A 22,704-nucleotide genomic window follows, 5' to 3' on the forward strand; every position below is an offset into this window, starting at 1 on the left:
ATTCATTCAAATATTGAGAGCCCATTATGTGCCAGACACTGTTCTAGATACTTGGGGACACAATAGTAAACGAAGCATTAAAAAAATCCTTGCCCTCATAATGTAAATATCACATTATATTACTTAAGTTGTAGTATACATTATATTATACAGTAAAATTCTGTTCTGCAATATTCAAAACCCAGTTAAGAAGCTATGGTAAACATGTCTTCATAAAGCAATGTGATAGACTTAAGTCTCTTCTTTTTCAAGTTTAGGTCTATTCTAAAAATGATGCAGTCAATGACATCTGGCATGCAAGTCATATTCTGCACTAGTCTCTCTCTTATTAATTGCCATTAGGGCCACAAGTTGTCCATGTCTTATGTATTCTTTTTCTTCTCTTCACTAAACAATGTATCTCTCTTCCAGTTTTCATTAATGAAAACCTAGCTTGATTTTCATTTTGGCATGCTGGCTTGTGCTCCTTATCTGAATTGCTATTCACTTTTTCTGGGCTCCTTCCTTTTTTTGTTAATTAAGAAATTCAATCAACAAGAACTTATTGAGCATCAACTATCCGTAATGGCTTTTTCATGGTAGCTTCTTTATGTGATTACTCTCTGCTTTTCATCATTTTACATACAGATGGCAAAGACTTCATCAGCTTTATCTCACTGTGTTGCAAGGCTGAGAAAGGATAGGGAAGGAAGCACTTAGACCTAATAAAAAGTCCATTAACAAGTTCAGTATTCAGTGATGGCCTTTGTCAGGTAAATCAATTTCAAATAAATGCATATAAGATATCCCTTTATTTAAAAAAAAAAATCTGAATTTCTTTTTATTAAATTTTCACGTTCTTAACATCCACATTAAGGAAAGTTTCAGAAGTTCATGTAATACAGCTATCACACACCTAAGCTTTCACATGAACGAAAAAATGTTCAAGTAAAGTTTTCAAGGTAATGGTAATAAATCCAGGATATCCCACAGGACAAGGAATTTAAGTGTCAATGTGGAAGAAGACATTGAGATGCCCCCTAAAATTTTCTTTACTGAATTGCTCCATTAATACTATATTAATCTTTAGCTATTTCATACCTTATTTTCTCAACTACCCTAAAAAAGAATCCCCTCGAGTTTTTATACATTCTAGGCACATAAAAAGTGCTAAGAAATACTTGTTCAAGTACCCTTACCAAGTTCTGAATATTAACACACATTGCCACTATCAGAGTGATAACCTCATAAGATAGCATTTGAGAATATATAAAGTGCATTATAAATTTTTTTTCCAATCACAAAAATGTTATTCATGAAATAGTCCATGGCACTGAAAAAAATGTCAAATTTATGGCAAAGTATCTTTTTCTGTTACTATGAAATCTTTAAATAATGTATATTAAGTAAAACAAAATGACTGAGAGGCCAGTCTTCCAAATGTGTATGTATATGCATGCATCACATATACACAACATACATTCATAAATGAGTGCCAGAACTGATTATGTCAATAATTCTCCCACCTATGCAATAAACTGATTCTTATGTAATATATTTATAACATAACAGTAAGTCCTGAGTGATGCAAACACACACTCCCATACCCTTTTCAGATCTAAGCTCTTCAGTGTCCTTTATCAGTTGTTCGATTTCTGAGAGTAGTTCCAAGTTCTTCTTCTCTGAATCTTTTAGTTTACTTAAAAAGAAAAAAGAAAAAATGTCATTAATTTTTACTGCTGGTTAGTGAGCCACCTTGGATGTAGCCAAACTTACTTGGTTTAAATGTCAGTCATGCTAAATTAGGGGACTATAAATTACTGCAGGAAGAACAGTAATACAGCCTGCCACCTACTTTCATGTAGATAAAAAGTGTTACTAGAACACAGCCAACCTCATTCATTTAAGTATTGACTATGGCTGCTTTTACACTACAATAGTAGAGATGAGTAGCTGTGATGGAGGCTAATCAAAGCCTAAAATATTTACTATGTGAACCTTTACAGAAAACATTTGCTGACCCTGAGCTAAATTATTAAATTCAAAAGTTATAAAATCAAAGGTTAATTTTAGAATATTGTTAGACTTTGTTAGATATTATACCATTACAGACAACCATGAAAGTGGAGCATATACAGGAGTAAGTTTATAATTTTTGAAACTGGCTCATCTCCCTGATTTATGAACAATATGTAAACTCATATGTCCTAGGCATAAAGAGAAAAGATCATACTTATTCCAAATTACAACACAGAGAATGACATTCAGTAGCTCTTTATGCTGGTATCAATTCACTTTCTCCAGAAAAAGTTTTCCCCTTCTCAATGCCACATAAGCACCTTTAAGTAAAACATACTTATGTCTGCATTATTTATAGCAAAAAGCTTATAAGCCAAAAGTTTATCAACCAACAGAGGCATTATGTATCTGGCCTTTGACTTGATTCAAAAGATTAACAATTGCAGTTTAAGGACTAAGACTACGCACCATTAAAAACTGAATTCATGGGCCTGCCTTTCTTTTCAGCTTTTGGAACCTTTGGTATTCTGAGCAGTCAGTGGATTTTCATATTTGTAGTTTACTTGTGATGTGAAGTTCCTATTGCTCCTCTATGTCACTTAAACTTTGAATCATATTTATAAATCAATCTAATCATGATTTTTTTCATTTAATCATTTATGTATTATGATATGTTGTGACAAGAATTGAGGAAATGTGTTCATTAGCTAACTGCTTCAGAGTTTGTACTTTTTAAAAAATACATAAAGGAACATGAAAAACAATAATTATACTTAAAAGATACTATACCATTATGAAATGTGCCATCAATAGAATTTTCATTTATAAAAGACTTTTGGTAGAGGCCACAATTTTCAAATGATTATATTTTGTTCTCACCATATGTTGTATTTTTATACAAATATAATATTCCTAAACATGAGAGAATTTCAGGTTTAATAAAATGTGAGAGTCAATTAAATTTTATAAATAAGGAGAAAAATAAATAATGGAATATTATTTAATACTATTAATTCTACTTTATGGACAAGCCAGACGAAAACAAGGCTATATTAAAACCTCCTCACTATATACAAGGCTTGAAAGCATCTAGTTATTTTTAAATCTTTGTAACATTTTTGGACCTCATTTTCTAAAAGAAAGCAATGGACAGGAAACCAAACATGTAACTTCTCTCCAAATAATTTTTGACAAATGTAGAAATTTTCTAGTGGGACTGTATTATTCAATCTTACCATTCTGTTATGATGTTAGATGCTTTAACTTTATTCAACTCTTCTTGGATAGCCTGTTTGGCTCTTATTTCTGCATCCAGAGCCGACTGCAACTCCAGTCTAGCGGACATATCCAGTTTCGCAAAACGACGCATTTTCCAGGGCATATCCTATGAAATAATGACTGTGTTTTAGTTTCATCCTGTTTTTAAGACTTAAATTATTACAGTTAACCACCTGTGTGTTACGTTTTCTAAACTGGAAAAGACCCAAATGAACTGTTTTCTCATAAAAAACTTTACAGTAGACTAAAAGTCTAAACAAACTGATACAAGTAATTGCATTTATTATAGTGTTTTTAAAAATCTCTTTTTTCAGCCGGGTGCGGTGGCTCAAGCCTGTAATCCCAGCACTTTGGGAGGCTGAGGCGGGTGGATCACGAGGTCAAGAGATCGAGACCATCCTTGTCAGCACGGTGAAATCCCGTCTCTACTAAAAATGCAAAAAAATTAGCTGAGCATGGTGGCGCGTGCCTGTAATCCCAGCTACTCAGGAGGCTGAGGCAGGAGAATTGCCTGAACCCAGGAGGCGGAGGTTGCGGTGAGCCGAGATCGCGCCATTGCACTCCAGCCTGGGTAACAAGAGCGAAACTCCGTCCCAAAAAAAAAAAAAATCTCTTTTTTCTAATATGATAAGCCTCCATGCAAAATCGTAGAAGCTTACTGTTGCTCGTGTACCCAAGCTGGAATTTCTTAATGCTTCCAATTCTTCGGTCATTTTAGAAGCTAAGGCCTGAAGATACCCTCGTGCATCCTTTTCATCGCTGACCCTAGAATATATAAAGACAAAGTACAAAAGTACACCAAAAAAGCTTTAGTGCAATATATGTTATTTTAAAGCTTCCTAAAGAAGTAAGTGATAGAAAGTTCAAAGAGAGTCTTAAATAATTTCTTTCAAAAGGTCTACCATAGTATACTACCTATCAACAACTGGGAAGAGGTTTATGGACTTGTTCTCTTATGTACATGGTAGAGCTGGTGACGTTTACAAAAGCCCAACTTACTCATAGCTGATAAATTAGTAAAACTTCACCCTTGAAACACAAAATTAACACTCTTTAAACCTAACAACACAGACGCACACATGTGTGGGGTTTTCTAAGTAATAAGATTTCTCATTAATTGGATTCTGCCATTTTAGATCATAAAAACAACAAACCATTCTTAAAGCTGAAGTATATTAAATTTAGAAAGCTTAACGTAGCATATTCTGCAAAAATCAGGGTAATATTGTAATTAAGCTCCTCTGTTTTCTAAAATAATCAATAAAATAACAAAGAGAAAGATTAAAGTCTACCAAAACCCAATTTCTACTTACTGTCTTAAGGCTATCTAGCTGGTAAAACAATTGTAATTTTAGATAGAAAGTTTTCAAATTATTAAGTAAAACAAATTCTACGTTTTAGAATTTCTCAAGAAAACATCTGCATTTCTTATACTTCCCTTATATGGGGGGATGGTGAGGGGAGGAGTCAGGCATATCTACATACATACAAAAGTCTACAAAAGAAGGTCCTATTCTCAGGAAGAATAAAAACCATTGGTATACAGAAAGCCACAGTGCACAAAGAAAAAAAACGGAGTTGAAATTTTGCAATGCCTTTCGCCATATTGGCCAGGCTGGTCTTGAACTCCTGACTTCTTGATCTGCCTGCCTTGGCCTCCCAAAGTGCTGGGATTATAGGCGTGAGCCACTGTGCCTGGCCCACAAGTGTATTCTAACACACTTTTGGGTAGACAACTTGTCTTTGTGCAGGCTGGTTGTTTTCAGAGATAAAATCCAGGTCACTGAAGCTGTGAGGAAAGTATATTTCAGGTAAATCAGTATGTATCTGCGATATATACAGCAGACATATTTAACTCTTGAGCTCTGCATTAGTATCTCTTAGAATGTAAACTCCTGAGCAGTCAAATTTATATATATCTTAAAGAGGCCCTTTAAAAGAGGGTTGGTGTTCTTTTCTCTTAGATGGGAGGTTGTCTTTGGAGTACAAACAAAAGAATTTATAGAGATGCAATAAAACCATTGTAAGAAGTTGCCCTCTCTAGTGACAGTTACATATTCTTAGGCTCTACATACATGTACATATTTTTATTGCCTTTTAAGGAAAAATGGTTTCGGAAACTATGTTAAGAATGTTTGTGTAGTAAGGGTTGTGTTATTCTAAAATTCTTTGAACACAAGTGACTGCAATCTTTTCATTTAATTACCTGATCTATAGCATAGGGAGGGAATCAATTGGGATGTAGGAGGATTATCTTTTTCAGAATACAAAAAAGACACTTATATAGTAACAATGAAGAAAACTGTATTAACAATTAAGTGCCCAGGCTAACAGGTCTCACCTAGCGCTGGTTTAGTATCTACCATAGCTCAGAGATCTTAGCTTATGCACATTTCCAAGAAACTGTGAAGTCCAATGTGTTTATTAACTTTGGAAATCAACTTCTTGTAAACAGACTTCAAGTTGTTTGAAATTTTATATGACACGAACAATCTCTTTCTTCTAACTTTACTTTCTATTTCCATGTTGAACACATTCACAATCCCTTACAACTGCAGTCTTCCATTAATTCCTAACTTTGGATTAAACCTATTTCTCTTTTTCTTGGCTATAGAGAATTACTGGTTTGGAGGGTAACTCATGCCACTTAAGTTCCACTGGACTCTAGGTCTCACACAACAACTCCTTTTGATAATCATGGCTATTTGCCTATTTTTCAAGCTCATTTAAAAAAAAAAAAATCTTACTTTCTCCACCCCCAACACTATTTCTCTCTCTCTTTTTTTGTTTTTTGAGAGAGAGTCTTGCTCTGTTGCCCAGACTAGAGTGCAGTGGTGCAATCTCAGCTCACTGCAACCTCGTTTTGTGGGTTCAAGTGATCCTCTTCCCTGAGTCCCCCTAGTAGCTGGGATTACTGATACATGCCACCATGTCTGGCTAATTTTTGTATTTTTAGTAGAGATGGGGCTTAGCCATGACGGTCAGGCTGGTCTCAAGCTCCTGACTTAGGGTGATCCACCCGCCTCAGCCTCCCAAGTACTGAGATCACAGGCATAAGCCACCGAGCCCGGCCCCAACACTGTCTCTTGTTCCTTGCTTCTAGGCCATTTGGTTAAGTTTACTTATACTCGCTCTCTTAACTTTTAAAAACCGTTTTAGAGGTAGATGTCTCATCTTTTACTTGGTGAAATCATTCAAACAGATTCTTAATACCATAGTTATTATTACTATACACAATCACCCTCCCTCCTACACCTTTATTTTCAATTTCATTATTTTCATATGTTCCTTTAAACATGTACAAACTCTACCAAATCCAAAAGTTCCCCATGCTCCTCACTGACAAGCCCTCAAACATCCTATTTTTTTCCTCTCTCTTTCATTGTTATACTACTGACATGTAATTGCTCTAGTATTAAAACCCTCCATTCACTCCTCTATACTCCATGAGGTCTAATTCCTGACTCAACTATTTTGCTGAAGCTAATCTGTTAAAACTCAACTACAAAAGGCCATCTTAGAGCTATAGTGTTCTCTTGGAAAATTTAATCCTTCCTTCCAAGTTCTCTCAAATAATCAATTAATTAATACTTATTAAATACTATTACATTGGGCATACTAAGAAGACAAAAGAAGATATATAAGGTACAATTCTTGAAAAGTCGGGGCATATACAGTAATTAGAAGCTGATTCTTGAGTCATATACACCTGGTTTCAAATCCTAGTACTTACCAGCTGTGTGACTTTGGGCAAGTTACTTCTCTAACTTTGTTATACCACCTATAAAATGGGTATAGTAATAATATGTACCTCACAGGATTGGTGTAATAACCAAATATGAATACATGTGAATTTCCAGGCGAATGACTGGAACACTCTTATGTTTTAGTCAATATAAGCTATTACCTTACACAAATGAGCATGACTGAATGAGGAATGTTTCAAATAATGTGAGTGGATTTAAACAGAGATAAAGGTTTCATTACTGAAACCCTTTGTAATTATTAAACATTTCTCCTGGTTCTCCTACAGAGCTGTTTCATCTAGCTTTTATAATATAGCCCTTACCATTCTCCTTTCTTGTCTCCTTAAAAAGATCTTAGCCATTTCATTGGCTTTATTTACTAGGAATTTAATTCCCAAATTTACATTTCCAATCCTAACCTTCATGTCAGTTATTCAAAAGCATATGAAAAATCTCTACTAAGAGATGTCTCAGGATCACCTCATTCTCACCAACAAACAAAATAAAATAACAGTTAAAATTGATTGTATCATCTTCCCCAAGGTTGGTTACCCCTCTCGACTTTCCTATTTCAATGATACTATCATTTTCTTAATCTCCTTAACTCAGAATTCAATACTGATTTCTCCTCATCTCTTGCCCTTCATTTGTAAGTAGCATTAAGTCCTATAGATTTTTCTTTCACAATGTCTTCTGCATTTGTTCACTTTATTCCTAATCTTACCTTCTATTTCATCCTGAACATTACTGTTAAGAGCTATTTGCCTAATCATCATTTTAATTAATATAATTATCTTTTGCAAAACCTTTTCCATCTTACAAATAAGGTAAAATTCTTACCTAGTATTCATGACAATTGTGTTGCAGTAACTTTATTAATCTTACTTCCTACTATTCTTTTACATAAATTCTCCAATTTGGTAAAACTAGATATAGGATATTTTACTAAACTCAGTTTTATCAGAAAACACAGTCTAGTTTAACTAATTACTCCCACCCTTCTCCAGTACCTAGTCTGAGATAATTCTCTCAACACTACATTCTTATTTTTTTTTTTTTTTTTTTTTTTTTTTTTTTGAGACGGGGTCTCGCTCTTGTTACCCAGGCTGGAGTGCAATGGCGCGATCTCGGCTCACCGCAACCTCCGCCTCCTGGGTTCAGGCAATTCTCCTGCCTCAGCCTCCTGAGTCGCTGGGATTACAGGCACACACCACCATGCCCAGCTAATTTTTTGTATTTTTAGTAGAGACGGGGTTTCACCATGTTGACCAGGATGGTCTCGATCTCTTGACCTCGTGATCCACCCGCCTCGGCCTCCCAAAGTGCTGGGATTACAGGCTTGAGCCACCGCGCCCGGCCTACATTCTTATTTTTAAAAAGTCAGTATCTATTCAACATGTAAGGCATTTATATTTAACTCTCATAAGTTATCTCCAGCTCTTGTCAAATTACTTTTTAAACTTTAAATGTTAAATTATAAGTTACCTAAAGGCAAGTACTACATTTATAGACCTCTGTATTTCTTATGGTACCAGAAGAACGCTTTATGTGAGGAAATAAAGTTTAAAAATAAATCTTATGGACTAGCCTATCAATCCAACCACTCTTGGTAGTATTATTCCAAAGAGAATAGATGAAGTCCTCTAATGAGCCAACAGCAAGAAGGAAGGTCCCCACTCTAACAGTGGTGAGAAGTAGATGTCTTTGCTCTAAGAGGTTTTCTTACGCAAGGGATATTTCATAGCAGAGAGAGAGAAGGTAGAGGTCAAGAGCCATTAGAAGTGTCTTCACAAAAGGTTATTACTATACATAATCACCCTTTATATACTGCAATATTTGTTTTGTATTAGCACTGTTCATTTGTCCCAGGAAACATTTAAAGTGCTATATGTCACGAGGTCCTAAAATCTTGTTTGAGCATTGTCATTTTTTAAAAGCAGGCTGAAAATCCAAAATCTGAAATGCCCCCAAATCTGAAACTTTTTGAAAACTGACAAGATGCTTAAGTTTTTGGATTAGGGATGCTGAACTGGTAAGTATAACACAAACTTCCCCCAAATCCAAAAGAAATCCAAAACACTTCTGGTCCCAAGCATTTTGAATAAGGAATACTCAATCTGTATACTAAACTCAAAGCGCTTTTATGGAAAAAATATTTGAACCAAAATATGAATACGAGAAATAAAATTCCCAACAAATAACTGAGCTACAGACATACGATGAAACTATAAGCTGGGTATCCTTTACGTGAAATGCTTGAGACCAGAAGTATTCTGGATTTCAGATTTTTTGGATTGCAGAATACCTGAATATACATAATGAGATTATCTTGGGGATAGGACCCAAGTCAAAACACAAAATTTGTGTATGTTTCATATACATCTTATACACACAACCTGAAGATAATTTTTTTTTGAGATGGAGTGTCGCTCTGTAGCCCAGGTTGGAGTGCAGTGGCATGATCTCGGCTCACTGCAACCTCCGCCTCCCGGGCCCCAGTTCAAGCAATTCTCCTACCTCAGCCTCCCAAGTAGCTGGGATTACAGGCGTGAGCCACCACGACCGGCAAGGTAATTTTTTACAATGTTTTAAAATAATTTTTTTGTATATGAAACAAAGTTTTGACTGTGACTCATCATGAAGTCAGGTCTAAAATGTTCTGCTTGTGGTGTCATGTCAGCACTCAAAAAGTTTCACATTTTGAAGCATTTCAGATTTCAGATTAGCAATGCTCAACCTATATTTGTCTTGATATAAATTAAACACCTACCATTTGCCAAAAAGGATTTAAAAAGTTAAATAAATATAAAGTTAAACTACCTATTTTTACTTGGCAATAAAGTCTTCGTTAGATTCTACTTTCTCCACGTATTACTAAAAAGTGAAAATTTTTACAAGCACCAGCATAATCACTTAATAAATGAATATGAAGGTTACTAAGATGAATATTCCAATCTAATCTAAATCCTAAGAGCTTGAGAAACAGTTGATAAACTAAAATGTAACCATTTAAGGTTTTAAAAATGCCATGTGTGAATTAATCTGGTATAATCATAATAGAAGGTATAACAGTACAGTATCTTGAGCTTCTATGTATTTTTGCAGGCCTTTCATTTCTTAAAATACAAATACAGCAGTTTCGATCTTAGAAAGGAACATCTATAGGTAGCAGATGAATTTCAACAGTTCTCTAAGGACCAACTTTGACTCTGGAGGTAGTAACATTTTCTTAGAAAGTAATAATCAGATTTCAATGAAGCTGTGTAAAAGCTGGTATGGGACATTTGTTAGAGTTAGGGAACAGAGGAACACAACAGAAAACACAGTAGAACACAAATAACAGATCAGTAATAAAACTGTGCTTTTCAGAGTAACTTATTTATCATAGCTGACAAATGAGATAAAAGCCATTATTAGTAGCCACCTGGAATTCACACCAACTTGGCCACGTAACCACAATCATCTACAAAAATATGTTTAAAAGAGTACTCACCACTGAATTATTTCTGTGATTTGGGCTTCCCAATGTGCAACTGATTCTTTCTTGTCTGCTAGATCTTTAACTTCTTCTTCCAACTGCTGGTTGTGTATGCTTAAGTTCTCATACAAAGTAGTTAGCTGAAAGATAGTTTTAAGACATGCATGAGTTTTAGGAACAAGAATTTAAGCTGTTTACACAGCTACTGTCAAATATGACTACTCACCATGATTTACCCAAAAATACTTGTCTTTTTAATATAACAATCCCTTCTGCTCACTAAATTTGGGTATCAGGTACTCTGAATTCTCCTGCTGTCTTTGTTTTTCCCTTACATCCTACAGTGAGTTGGTTCTGTGAATATTCTCTACTTGCCTTAAGAATTGCCTATTTCTGTGGGTAATAGCTTTCTTTTTTCTTTTTGTTCCCAAATGTCTTTATGTCACCTTTTCTCTTTTAAAAAAGCTTGTAACTTGAAGCATATATAAAAATGGACAATATAAATGAATTCCCATGACCCCACTACCCAATTTCAACAATGATTACTTCAATATTAATCTTGTTTCATTTGCACTCCTGTTCTTTCTTCTTTGAGACTGAGTTTTGCTCTTGCTGCCCATGCTGGAGGGCCACGGCATGATCCGGGCTCACAGCAACCTCCACCTCCCACATTCAAGCGATTCTCCTGTCTCAGCCTCCCTAGTAGCTGGGATTACAGGCGTGCACCACCACACCCAGCTAATTTTTTGTCTTTTTGGTAGGGACAGGGTTTCACCATGTTGGTCAGGCTGGTCTCGAACTCCTGACCTCAGATGATCTGCCTGCCTCAGCCTCCCAAAGTGCTGGGATTACAGGTATGAGCCACTGTCCCAGCCTGTATGCCTGCTCTCTTATCCCCTCCTCCTATATTATTCAGAAACAAATACTAGATATCATACAATGTTATCCATACATATCACTGTGTGTATCTCTAAAAAATAAGAATCTCTTTTAAAATGTAACAATAGTATCATACTACAAATTTCCTAACATCACATGTGTAGTACAGTTCAAGTTTCCACTTATTTCAACATATCAAAAAACTTGTTTGTTAAACTGAATCATGATAGCAATAAGAAAACAAAGCTTAATGGTTTGTCTTTTTTTTGTTTTTGAGACAGGGTCTCACTCTGTAGTCCAGGCTGGAGTGCAATGGCATGATCTCAGCTTATTACAACCTCTACCTCCTGGGCTCATGCAATCCTCTCACTTCAGCCTCCCAAGTAGCACCCTAATTTTTTTTTTTTTTGATTTTTTTTTTGTAGAGATGGGGTTTTGGCATGTGGCCCAAGCTGGTCTCAAACTCCTGGGCTCATGCCATCCACCCACCACGGGCTCCCAAACTACTGGAATCACAGACATGAACTAGCAGGCCCAGCCCAATATGTCTTTTAGGTCTATTTTATGTATAGGTTCCCTGCAACACCTTTATTTTTCTTTTCACTTGAAGAATGTAGGTTGTACTGCAGTTTTCTGCATTGTGAATTTTTGCCTTCATTTCTGGAAGGCATTTTTGCTGTAAATAACATTCTAAGTTGGCAGTTATTTTACTTTAGCACTTTTAAGATGTTCTTTGAATTCCATTTTTAGTTTTTCTGTCAGTTTTCAGTTGAACTTTTACTTCTTTGAACATAATGTTTCTTTCTTCTCTGGTTGCTTTTAGAATTTTATGCTGCTTGGTTTCTGGCAGCTTTTCTAGGATTTGTCTAAGTGGGGTCAGATTTCTATTAATTATTTCACTTTTAGGGTTTGTGGTGTTTCTTGAATTTGTGGCTAATTGTTTCTCATAGGTTTGGAAAAATTCTGGGCTATAAACACTCTTCAAGTATTACACTACCACCATCTCTCTCTTCTTGCCTTTTGGGAAACCAATTGTTTGTATGTTACAGTTTTTCGTCATATCCTCTACGTCTTATATCCTCTTTTCTATATTTTCTCTTCTTTTTAATCCCTTACCACACTTTAGTCTAAAATTTTTTTTAAAGATATACAGTCCTTTTGTTTCTCTCCAATATGTTGTTAAAATGTTCTATTATTTTGGTCATTTTTTGCTCCTAGAAATTCTATTTGACAGTTTTGTACAGATTCTAGTTGTTCACTGAAATTCTTCATATGTTTACTTTCTTGAACATTATCACACAATTATTTTAAAGTCCATTCAAAAATTTCATTCTGGGAACTCCTGTGGGCCTGTTTCTACCAACTGCGTGGTTTTCATTTTCCCTTTATTAATTTTGTTTTTGCTGTTGAATTTTTCTCCTGGTTTTAAATGATTTGGTTGTGTTTGCTGATATGCCTGGTAAGTTTTTACTGCATGCCACCCATTGTGTATAAAGATTTTAGATAATTTGAGGCTCTGGATAATATCTTCCTCCAGAGAGTATTTACTTTTACTTTTGGCAGGCAATCAGAGTAAAGATAGATCAAGGATTGAAATACTGAGAGTTTGGGTTTCAGTCACTGAGGACTCATCTTCCTGACTCAACCTTACTCCTAAAATGTAGCCTTTCAATGGGTTCAACTGAAAGTTTGAATTATTTACTAAGGATCCTGTAACTTGATAGGCAATGTACTTCCATTTTTCTCTCTCCAGCCTTGTAAAACTGTGGAATACCATGTTCAGCTTCCTAGATTCCGAGGTTTTTCTGCTTTCATATCTGCAAACGCCTGAAGAGGAAAAGTGGCACTAAATGTTGGGCTCACTGCTCTGTACTACTATTCTCTTTAAGATCCTGGCCAGTAAAGTCCTGGTTTCCTTGTTGTCACTCCAATGACTTCCTACAGATGAATACTGTAAGTGGTATTCGTATAGTATTATTTTTAAAATCCAGCTTTATCGTTCTTCTTGGTGAGGGTATGATGTAAGCTAATCTGTCAAAGAAGCAAAAAGTTCTTGCTTTAAGTTTTTAGAAAATCCATGAAAAAGGCTGGGCAAGGTGGCTCATGTCTATAATCCCAACACTTTGGGAGGCTGAGGTAGGCAGATCACTTGACGTCAGGAGTTCGAGACCAGCTTGGCCAACATGGTGAAACCCCGTCTCAACTAAAAATAAAAAAAAATTATATAGGCGTGGTGACATGTGCCTGTAATCCCAGCTACTTGGAAGGCTGAGGCAGGAGAATCACTTGAGCCCAGGAGGCAGAGGTTGCAATGAGCCGAGATCATGCCACTGCACTCCAGCCTGGGTGGCAGAGTGAGACTTCATATCAAAAACAAAACAAAACAAATAAAAAATTCACAAAAAAATATTTGCATACTATTTTATTCTATTTCATAGCTACCTATTTTTTTTTTTAAACTGACAAATGGTCCCATCTGCTATTTATTACTGTTCCTTTCTTCCTTTTCGGTATGTCTGTAGAGATACTCTGCTAGTTTCTTCTTGATTACTAAACTTTCATGAAGGTGAGTTGCTCCTAGAGGATCTATTTATAGGATTTTAGGAATAAGAGAGCCATGTGATTTTCAACTTGACTGGGCCACAAGGTGCCTATACATTGGGTCAAACATTATTCTGGGTAGGTCTGTGAGTGTGTCTCCGTATGAGACAACATTTGAATTGGCAGACTGAGAAGATGGCCCTCCCTAATGTGGGTGAGCCCCACGTGATCAACTGAAGGCCTGAGCAGAACAAAAAGGCAAACTGAACCAAGAATAGGAGGGAACATCAGTTTCTCCTGTCTTCAGACCTGAAATGAGGCAGAAGCTTTTCCTGACTGTTAAGCCTGCCAAGCTTTGGGACTGGAACTACAAAATATACTCTCCTGGGTCTCCAGGTTGCCAAACGCACATCTTGGGTCAACCTGTATAATCACTTGAGCCAATTCCTTATAATCTCCCCTGTTCCCAAAACACATAATTCATACACCCCATCCCTGCCCCCCATACACACTCACTCTATTGGTTCTGTTTCTCTGTGGAACCCTAACTAATACAGGCCACAACCACGTTCTAAGTCAAGGATTTGCAAATCTTTCCAGTAAAGAACTGGACAGCAAGTATTTTCACCTCTGTGGGCCATATAAAATCTTAAATCATCGTCATCTTCTTTGTAAAAATTGCCATTTAAAAATGTAAAAATCATTTTTAGTATGCAGTTCAGACAAAAACAATCTGGGAGCTAGATTTGGCCAGAGGCCATAGTTTGTCAACTCTCAATTTTAAGTTATTAGGAATTCTACTGATGACACAGGATTTTATTGGTGTGCATTTTTAACCTATATTTCTGTGCAAAGGTAGGCAATTTTGGCACAAATCACAAAGCAAAATTTCATTTCTTCTCCTCTGGCAAAAACAAACAAACAAATAAAAATTGTTTTATGCATATACAGTTTGTCTGTAATTCCCCATTTAATCCTACCTCCAACCTCCTTGTTTTCATAAAAGGAAATGAGTTCCAGGAAAGCTATCACTGCTAGCACACACTGATTTGCCTACTGCAAGTAAGAGATTTAAGTTTTGCACCTCAGGGTGTGCCATTCGCTTCTGAAAATGTAATTTTATCAGTTTTTTTTTTAAATGGTTTTACTGAAGTATAATTTATATAACATAAAATTCACCCATTATAAATGTATAGTTGAGTGATTTTTAGCAAATTTAAACAGTTGTACAGTGATTACTACAATCCAGTTTTGGAACACTTCTAATACTCAAGACATATCCTCATGCTTATTTACAATTGATCTTGGTCTCCAACCTGAATTCTAGGTATCACTGATCTGCTTTCTGTGTTTGTAGTTTTGCATTTTCTGAAATCTTATATCAGTGAAATAACAGAATATGCAGTCTTTTGTATTGGACTTCTTTCACTTACATTATTGAAGTTAAACCACCATAATGTTGCATGTATCTGAAGTTCACTCCTTTTTACTGCTGAGTGGTATTCTAGTATATGGGTATGGTATACTTTGTTTATCCATGCACCAGTAATAAACATTTGTATTGTTTCCAGTTGTTTACTATTCTGAGAATATGACGCTATGAAAATTCATATATAAGTGTTGAAGGGACTATGCTTTCAATTCTTTTCAATAAATACAATTGTCAGGTTATGTATTAAGTATATGTTTAACTTTTTGAGAATTTTTGGAACTATTTTCTACAGGGGCTATGCCACTTCATACTTCTAAGAGCAGTGCATAAGTTCTAGTTCCTTCATATCTTTGCCAATAGTTGATAAGGTCACTCCAATGGAATTTATTTATTTATTTATTTATATTATACTTTAAGTTCTGGGGTAAATGTGCAGAACGTGCAGGTTTGTTACATAGGTATACATGTGCCATGGTGATTCTTGAGGGTATACAGCAGTATCTGACTGATTGTTAAGTGGTTTTAAGTGCTATTTTCCTAATAACAAACATCTTTTCATGTACTTGTTATTCATGTATCATCTTTTATGAAATGTCTATTCGATTCTGTTACCCATTAAACAACTGAGTTGTTTATATTCTCTATTGCTGAGGTTTAAGAGGTTTTTTTCCTTTTTTTTTTTTTTGAGACAGGGTCAAACTCTGTACAGTGGCATCATCTCGACTCACTGCAGTCTTGACTTCCTGGGCTCACATAAATCCTCCTATTTCAGTCCCCCAGGCAGCTGGGACTACAGGCATGGGTCACCACACCCAGCCAATATTTAAATTTTTTGTGGTAGAGATAAGGTCTCACTATATTTCCCAGACTGATCTTGAACTCCTGGGCTCAAGTGATCCTCATGCGTTAGACTCCCAAAGTGCTGGGATTATAGGTGTGAACCACCATGCCCAGCATTAAGAGTTCTTTACATAGTATGAATACATGTATTTTTTCAGATAAATTACTTAGCAATATCTCCTCCCTCTCTGTGCATGTCTTTTCATTTTCTTAATGTTTTTTAAATTTTGATGTTCAATTTATCATTAGTTTTCTTTCATGTACTGTGCTTTTAATGTCATTATCTTGACATTTTTAACCCCAAATCGCAAATATTTTCTTCTATGCTTACCTGTTATATTTCAGACTGTGATCCACTTTGAGTTAATTTTGTATAAGGTATGAGGTAAGGATCCAAGTTCATTTTTTTTTCACATTTGGATATCCAACTGTTCCAGCACTATATGAAAAGATTATCCTTTTTCCATTGAATTGCCTTGGCACTTTTGTAGCAAATCAACTGACCATAAATGTGCAAGCTTATTTTTAGGCTCTTTATTATGTTTCATTATGCCAGTACTATACCTTTTTGATTACTACATATTTATAGCAAGTATTCAAATTACATAATGTTAATCCTCCAACTTCTAGCTTTACTCAAAATATTTTAAATATTCTTGGTCTTTTTTCCTCTATAAGTTTAAGGGTAAGCTTGTGAATTTCAACAAAAAGCCTACCAGAATTTTGATAGGGATGTCCCAGAACCTATAGATCAATTTGGGGAGAATTGCTATTCCAACAATGTTGAGGCTTCCAACCATTAACATGGTTTATCTCTCCATTTGTTCAGATATTCCTTAATTTATCTTAGTAGTGTTTTGTAGCTGTCATCTTCCTCTGGTTAACCCCAGACTTCTGAAATGGTTGTTTTTGACAAGAGCATTTGCTTTTTAATATTTTATTTTGAGAAGATTAATCAATCTCTTCATATTAGCATAGCCAGAAGTCCACCAGCTGTTTTTGAGAGTTGCAGATGCAGCATCTTCTCTTCATTAATTCCTGCACTAATATCCATTTTGGATTACCATTATTTTTGATAGCCCTTCTACATTTGTGGTTGGGGTTTCAGTTGGAGATTTGCAAGAGAAGGAGGAAAATGCGAACTGCACTGCCATATTACAACAGTGATAAGTAGTTTTCAATAGATTGCTTACTTTATTTGGAATTGGTCAGAAAAAAGTTAATCTTTGCATTATTACCAAATAAAAGCATGGATTCTCGAGCCTGACTACCTGTACTCATTCTTGTGATTGTGAAAGTAGTTTAACCCTTCTTTGACTTAGTTTCCTGACCTATAAAATGGCAAGAACAGAAGGGTATACCTTAAGAGTTATTGTGAGAATTAAATGAGTTTTACGAAGTAACTCAGAAGACGATCTGCACACAGTAAATTTTAAGTATCAGTTCATTTTTCATGTTTGAAAATGAGGTTTTACTATTTGTACATTGACACAGCTGATTTATAATAAGACTACACAGGAATATCAAAAAATGCTCTCATAACATTTCAAGTGAAAAAACAGATTAGTAAGTGGATTGTATACATGACTGCAATTATGTAATAATAAGGATATAGACAAAAGCTGGAAAGGAACATAGAAAATTAAGATACCTGTTCTGTGGTGACGAGATTATGGGTAACTTTCATGTTAAGTATTTTCCACATTTTTTGGAATTTTTTTGGAAATAACATTTTTAAAACATACAAATTATAACTTTTCTTATAGTAAACAATTTTACTCACTGGCATAAATGGCTAATTTTTAAAAATTTGTTATGAGATTGAACAAGAAAAAAATATATGTATAGAGACACACACACACACACACACACACACACACACACACACACACGTTTTTGAGAAGGACTCTCACTATATTGCCTAGTATGGAGTGCAGTGGCCTGATCTCAGCTCACTGCTACCTCTACCTCCCATGTTCAAGTGATTCTCCTTCCTCAGCCTCCTGAGTAGCTGGACTAGAGGCATGTGCCACCAGACCCGTTTAATTTTTATATTTTTAGTAGAGATAGGGTTTCTCCGTGTTGGCCAGGCTGACTTTGAACTCCCAACCTCATCCGTGTTGGCCAGGCTGACTTTGAACTCCCAACCTCAGGTGATCTGCTCACCTCGGCCTCCCAAAGTGCTGAGACTACAGGCTTGAGCCACCATGCCTGGCCTGCAATGAATTATTTTTTAATAAAAAGTAGGGCTTATAAGACTTATAAAAATGTCATCTAATTATTAAAAATTTCTTTAAATGTTTTTATTTTTGGAGTTTAAAAGTGTGAAAATCTATAATATATATTTTTCAAAATTAACCTAATAATTGCTTTTTGACTTCTATATCTACAATTCTGTCAAGAAGAAATCTAGTCTGCTTCAAGCTGGTTCCCAATGGAACAGTTGGTGTAGCAATGACAAATGCTTCTGTGGTTATCCTTGGGAAAAAGAGACACTTCAAACCAAAATGGAAAATGAAAAAATGGAAAGTGAAGTTGTACAGTGAAGTTGAGTTTATCATTACTGAGATGGACTGAGAATTAAAAAGGGGGACGCAGACTGAGAAGTAAGAAGAGAGAGAAGGAAAAATTGAATAAAAGTTTGAGAAACAGAGCAGAGGTTCAAATGGAAATACAGATGCCAGATTTCCCCCATTTCTCCAGGAATAAATGAAGGAGGCTTCACTTTGTATACTAGGCCTAAGTATGTCCCTTTCTCACGTATGTATTAGACTGCAACACAATTTTAATCAAACGAGAATATTGAAATATTCTCTCTAAATAGATATTTTGGATAAACTCAGCAGAAAATGTATGGCTAACAAGAAATTAAACCAATAATTGAATGTAAAAATTTCATCTACATTCAATTTGATCATTTTCCAATAAAATTTTTCTTAAAATGTAATAACATGTTTTAGTAGGTAGTTTGCTTAGAAATTATACATAAAGCGGCTTTATAGAGTTTAGGTATTATTCTTTTTAACCCCAAGGTAACTCAACAGGTTCTTAAAATTCTGTCTTATAGGCCAAAAGAACATTAAATTTTTAAATCAAATTAGTCAATACATAAAATTACAATTATGTGACCTGCTTGGATAAAGTTCAAATATTGGTAGTCCTATTTCAGTGGAAGTAACTGTTATACAATAAAGTTTATGCACTATTCATGGCTTTAAAAATCAGTTTTTATTACTAGTCAGCCGCTTTCTACAATATCTGCATATGTTAGCTTTAGAAGACTTTATGAAGAGTATTCTTTCTCAAGTAGTTTTCAACTAGACAGTCATTTTTTTAAAGGCTTAGAAAACAAGCAGTCATTTAAAAATGTTTTAAATACTTATTTAGCATTTTAAATGCTAAATAATCATGGTAAAAATAGAGAAGTACAGAGCTATATGGAAAACAAAAAGGAAGAGTCTCTATTTTACAAGTCATGGTCTTTCAGCCTATTACTGAAATAACTAATAATTGAACATATTTTTATTGGCAGAAAATGCAATTATCCAGCCCTTCTTATTTAAATGTAAGTAGAATTATTAAAAATTCTGGGCTGGGCACAGTGGCTCACACGGCCAGGAGAGGTGGGTTATGCCTATAATCTCAGCACTTTGGGAGGCAGAGGCAAGCAGATTGATTGAGGTCAGAGTTCTAGACCAGCCTGGCTAACACAGTGAAATCCTGTCTCTACTAAAAATATAAACATTAGCCAGGTGTGGTGGTGTGCACCTGTAGTCCCAGCTACTCAGGAGGCTGGGCAGGAGAACTGTTTGAACCTAGGAGGCAGAGGTTACAGTGGGTGGAGACTGTGCCACTGCACTCCAGCCTGGGCAACAGGGCAAGACTGTATCAAAACAAACAAACTTCTGGTTAATACTGTATCAGGATTTTTACAACTGCTTGTTAGGAATTAGCACAAGAAATGCAGAATGGTGGCAATTTCAGGTACTAAGTGGAAAATAATCCCTTTAAGTATTTGAGATTTTGTTCATGGATAGGGCTACTTCTCAGTTCAATATGTGATTCTGTATTCAAGCTAGAAATTAGGCTGAGGTGGTTTCTTTAGATTATCACCTACCCCTGGTATCATTTCTAACTATTATGAGTTTTTCTTTGTGACCGTGGATCAGCTGTTACAATTTCTCCAAGTTTGGCCTAATTATCCCTGTTCCTGCTAAGAGCCAGCCTTAACTTGGTGTGAACTTACCCATCCATGACAGGGTAATTATGAATATATGAAAGAAAAGACTAAGAAAGAGAAAAGATGGTGATATGACTTCAGTGTTGGTCTCCTCCAAATCTCAGGTTGAAATGTGATTCTCCATGTTGGATGTGGGGCCTGGTGGGAGGTGACTGGATCATGGAGGCAGGCTGTTCATGAATGGTTTAGCACCATCCCCTTGATGAAAACTGAGTTCTCAGTGAGATCTGGTTGTTCAAAAGTGTTTGCACCTCCCCAGTCTCTCCTGTGCCCTTTCACCTTTTGCCATGATTAAAAGCTTCCTGAGACTTTCACCAGGAGCAGATGCTGACACCACACTTCCTGTATGGCCTGCAGAGCCATAAGCCAAAATAAATCCATTTTCTTTGTAAATTATCCAGTCTCAGGTATTCCTTTATGGCAACCCAAAAATGGACTAATAAGAATGGAACGTGAAAAAGTAATAGAGGCTCCAAAAATAAATGGGACAAAGAATAAAAAAAGATAAGCAAAACTGCCTCTTCAGAAGACTCCTATCAGATTGTTGTAACAAAGATTTGTGTATATCATACAAGCAACATAACTCACGAGAAAGACTATCAAACAAAAATGTATGCTAAATATAAAGTTATACCCACAATGCCTGCCAGTGTTGAACATCTAGCAGGTACTCAATTAACATGAGACAATCACTCACCTTATCAAGTTCACTTGTCAGCTTTTTATTTTCTTCAGTTAACAACACTTTTTCTCGTTCATACTGCTGTTTGAACTCACTTTCAAATTCTTCCCTTTCACTTTGACTAACGCAATTCAAAACACAAAAGCAAAAAAAGAGAATTAATGGTCAACTGAAAACTTGAATCATTTTTCCAATAATCATATAAAACATAAATAAATGTCAGATTGAACTGCAGAAATATTGAATAGAATACATAGAATACAGCTTGATTATATGCAATGACAGGCCTGGTGAAAGCACTTTCCAGGAATTTATATTATGATAATACTAATTTGTTTATTGATTCATTTAACAAATATTTATGGAGTGCTTACTAGCTGCCAAGGAATTACTGTAGGTCTTCACAGCTATTACTGTCATGGAGCTTATATTCTGGTAGAGGCAGACTGCCAATGAACAGTGAGTAAAATGAACTAATTTCAGGTAAGTTCTAAATTATATATGTATATATGGTAATGCAATAAATACTATTTGAGAGAGGGTGGCAACTTTAGATAATACAGTCAGAGAAGGTCTCTCATCAAGGTTGATAAAGTACCAAAATGAAAATAATAATTGCCATCTGCTTCACATTCATCTTGTTCTATCCAAAGGCAAATTAGTTTAAGACCAAATTAGACACTTTTCTTTGTGTATTTCCACCACAGTATTCTTACAAAATACAAAGTTGCTAAGACCTTATTTAATATTAGGCCAGAGTCAATTCCTAGTGTTATCAATTTGATTAATAGTATTCCAAACATTTTGTTCATAATTAGAATTTATACCTGGGTTCAGAAATTTAAATAATTTCAGTTTTATAGAAAAGTTACAAGAATAGTACAAAGAATTCCCATATCCTCTTAACTCAGATTCCCCAATTAATATTTTACTACATTTTCTCCATTACTGTGTATGTACTGATTTCGTTAGTGTTCCTCAGAACTACTGAAAAGCAGCTAGCTGCAGATATTGTGCCTTATTACCCCTAAATACCCCAGTTTATATCTCTCAAGGTCCAAGGACACTCTGCCATAACCACTAAGCCATCCTCTCAATTTAAAAAAAAATCAGTACTACTAGAATCAACATTATTTGAACACTACCACCTGAATTCACAGACCCAATTCAAGTCATCCCAACAATGCCTCCTTTTCTTATGTAGTCCAGGATCCAAATGAGAAACATGAGTTGCATTTAGTAGTCATGTCTCTACATTTCCTTTGGTCTAGAACAGTTCTTCAGTCTTCCCTCTCTTACAACAGTTTTATAAATGTATAGGTCTCTAATTGTGTACAGTGACACTCAACCTGGGGCCATCTGAGGTTTATGACTATTCTCAAAGAATTCATTTTTGGCTGGAATTCTACAGAACAATGTTTCTTGGTGGATCCCATCAGAAGATGTAAAATGATCTGCACAACACTGACCAAACCTCTTAGGCTAAGAGTGTGGATTCCAAATGAGTGGAGCCCCCGAGAAAGAAAAGAAACTTTTTGTCTGAGAAATGTGAACTCCTTTAAATTAGCAGGGCCAGAGAGGCAATGAAAT

General features: G+C 35.5%; 1 protein-coding gene across 19 annotated transcripts in view; it reads right to left on the minus strand.

Moving 5' to 3' along the window:
- Nucleotides 1-22,704, minus strand: part of CDC42BPA (CDC42 binding protein kinase alpha) — a 327,338-nt gene that overhangs the window by 77,371 nt on the left and 227,263 nt on the right. For all 19 annotated transcript variants that reach the window (XM_032289464.1, XM_032289476.1, XM_032289477.1 and 16 more), the window contains 5 exons: nucleotides 21,130-21,235; nucleotides 10,516-10,640; nucleotides 3,936-4,041; nucleotides 3,234-3,382; nucleotides 1,587-1,678 (listed from right to left, as the gene is read on the minus strand). In XM_032289464.1, the coding sequence (XP_032145355.1) occupies nucleotides 1,587-1,678; nucleotides 3,234-3,382; nucleotides 3,936-4,041; nucleotides 10,516-10,640; nucleotides 21,130-21,235 (578 nt within the window). The remainder of the gene's footprint in view (nucleotides 1-1,586; nucleotides 1,679-3,233; nucleotides 3,383-3,935; nucleotides 4,042-10,515; nucleotides 10,641-21,129; nucleotides 21,236-22,704) is intronic.

The sequence above is a fragment of the Sapajus apella genome, unplaced genomic scaffold, assembly GCF_009761245.1.
Source record: "Sapajus apella isolate SASKATOON/1434 unplaced genomic scaffold, GSC_monkey_1.0 scaffold22, whole genome shotgun sequence".
Classification (NCBI taxonomy): domain Eukaryota; kingdom Metazoa; phylum Chordata; class Mammalia; order Primates; family Cebidae; genus Sapajus; species Sapajus apella.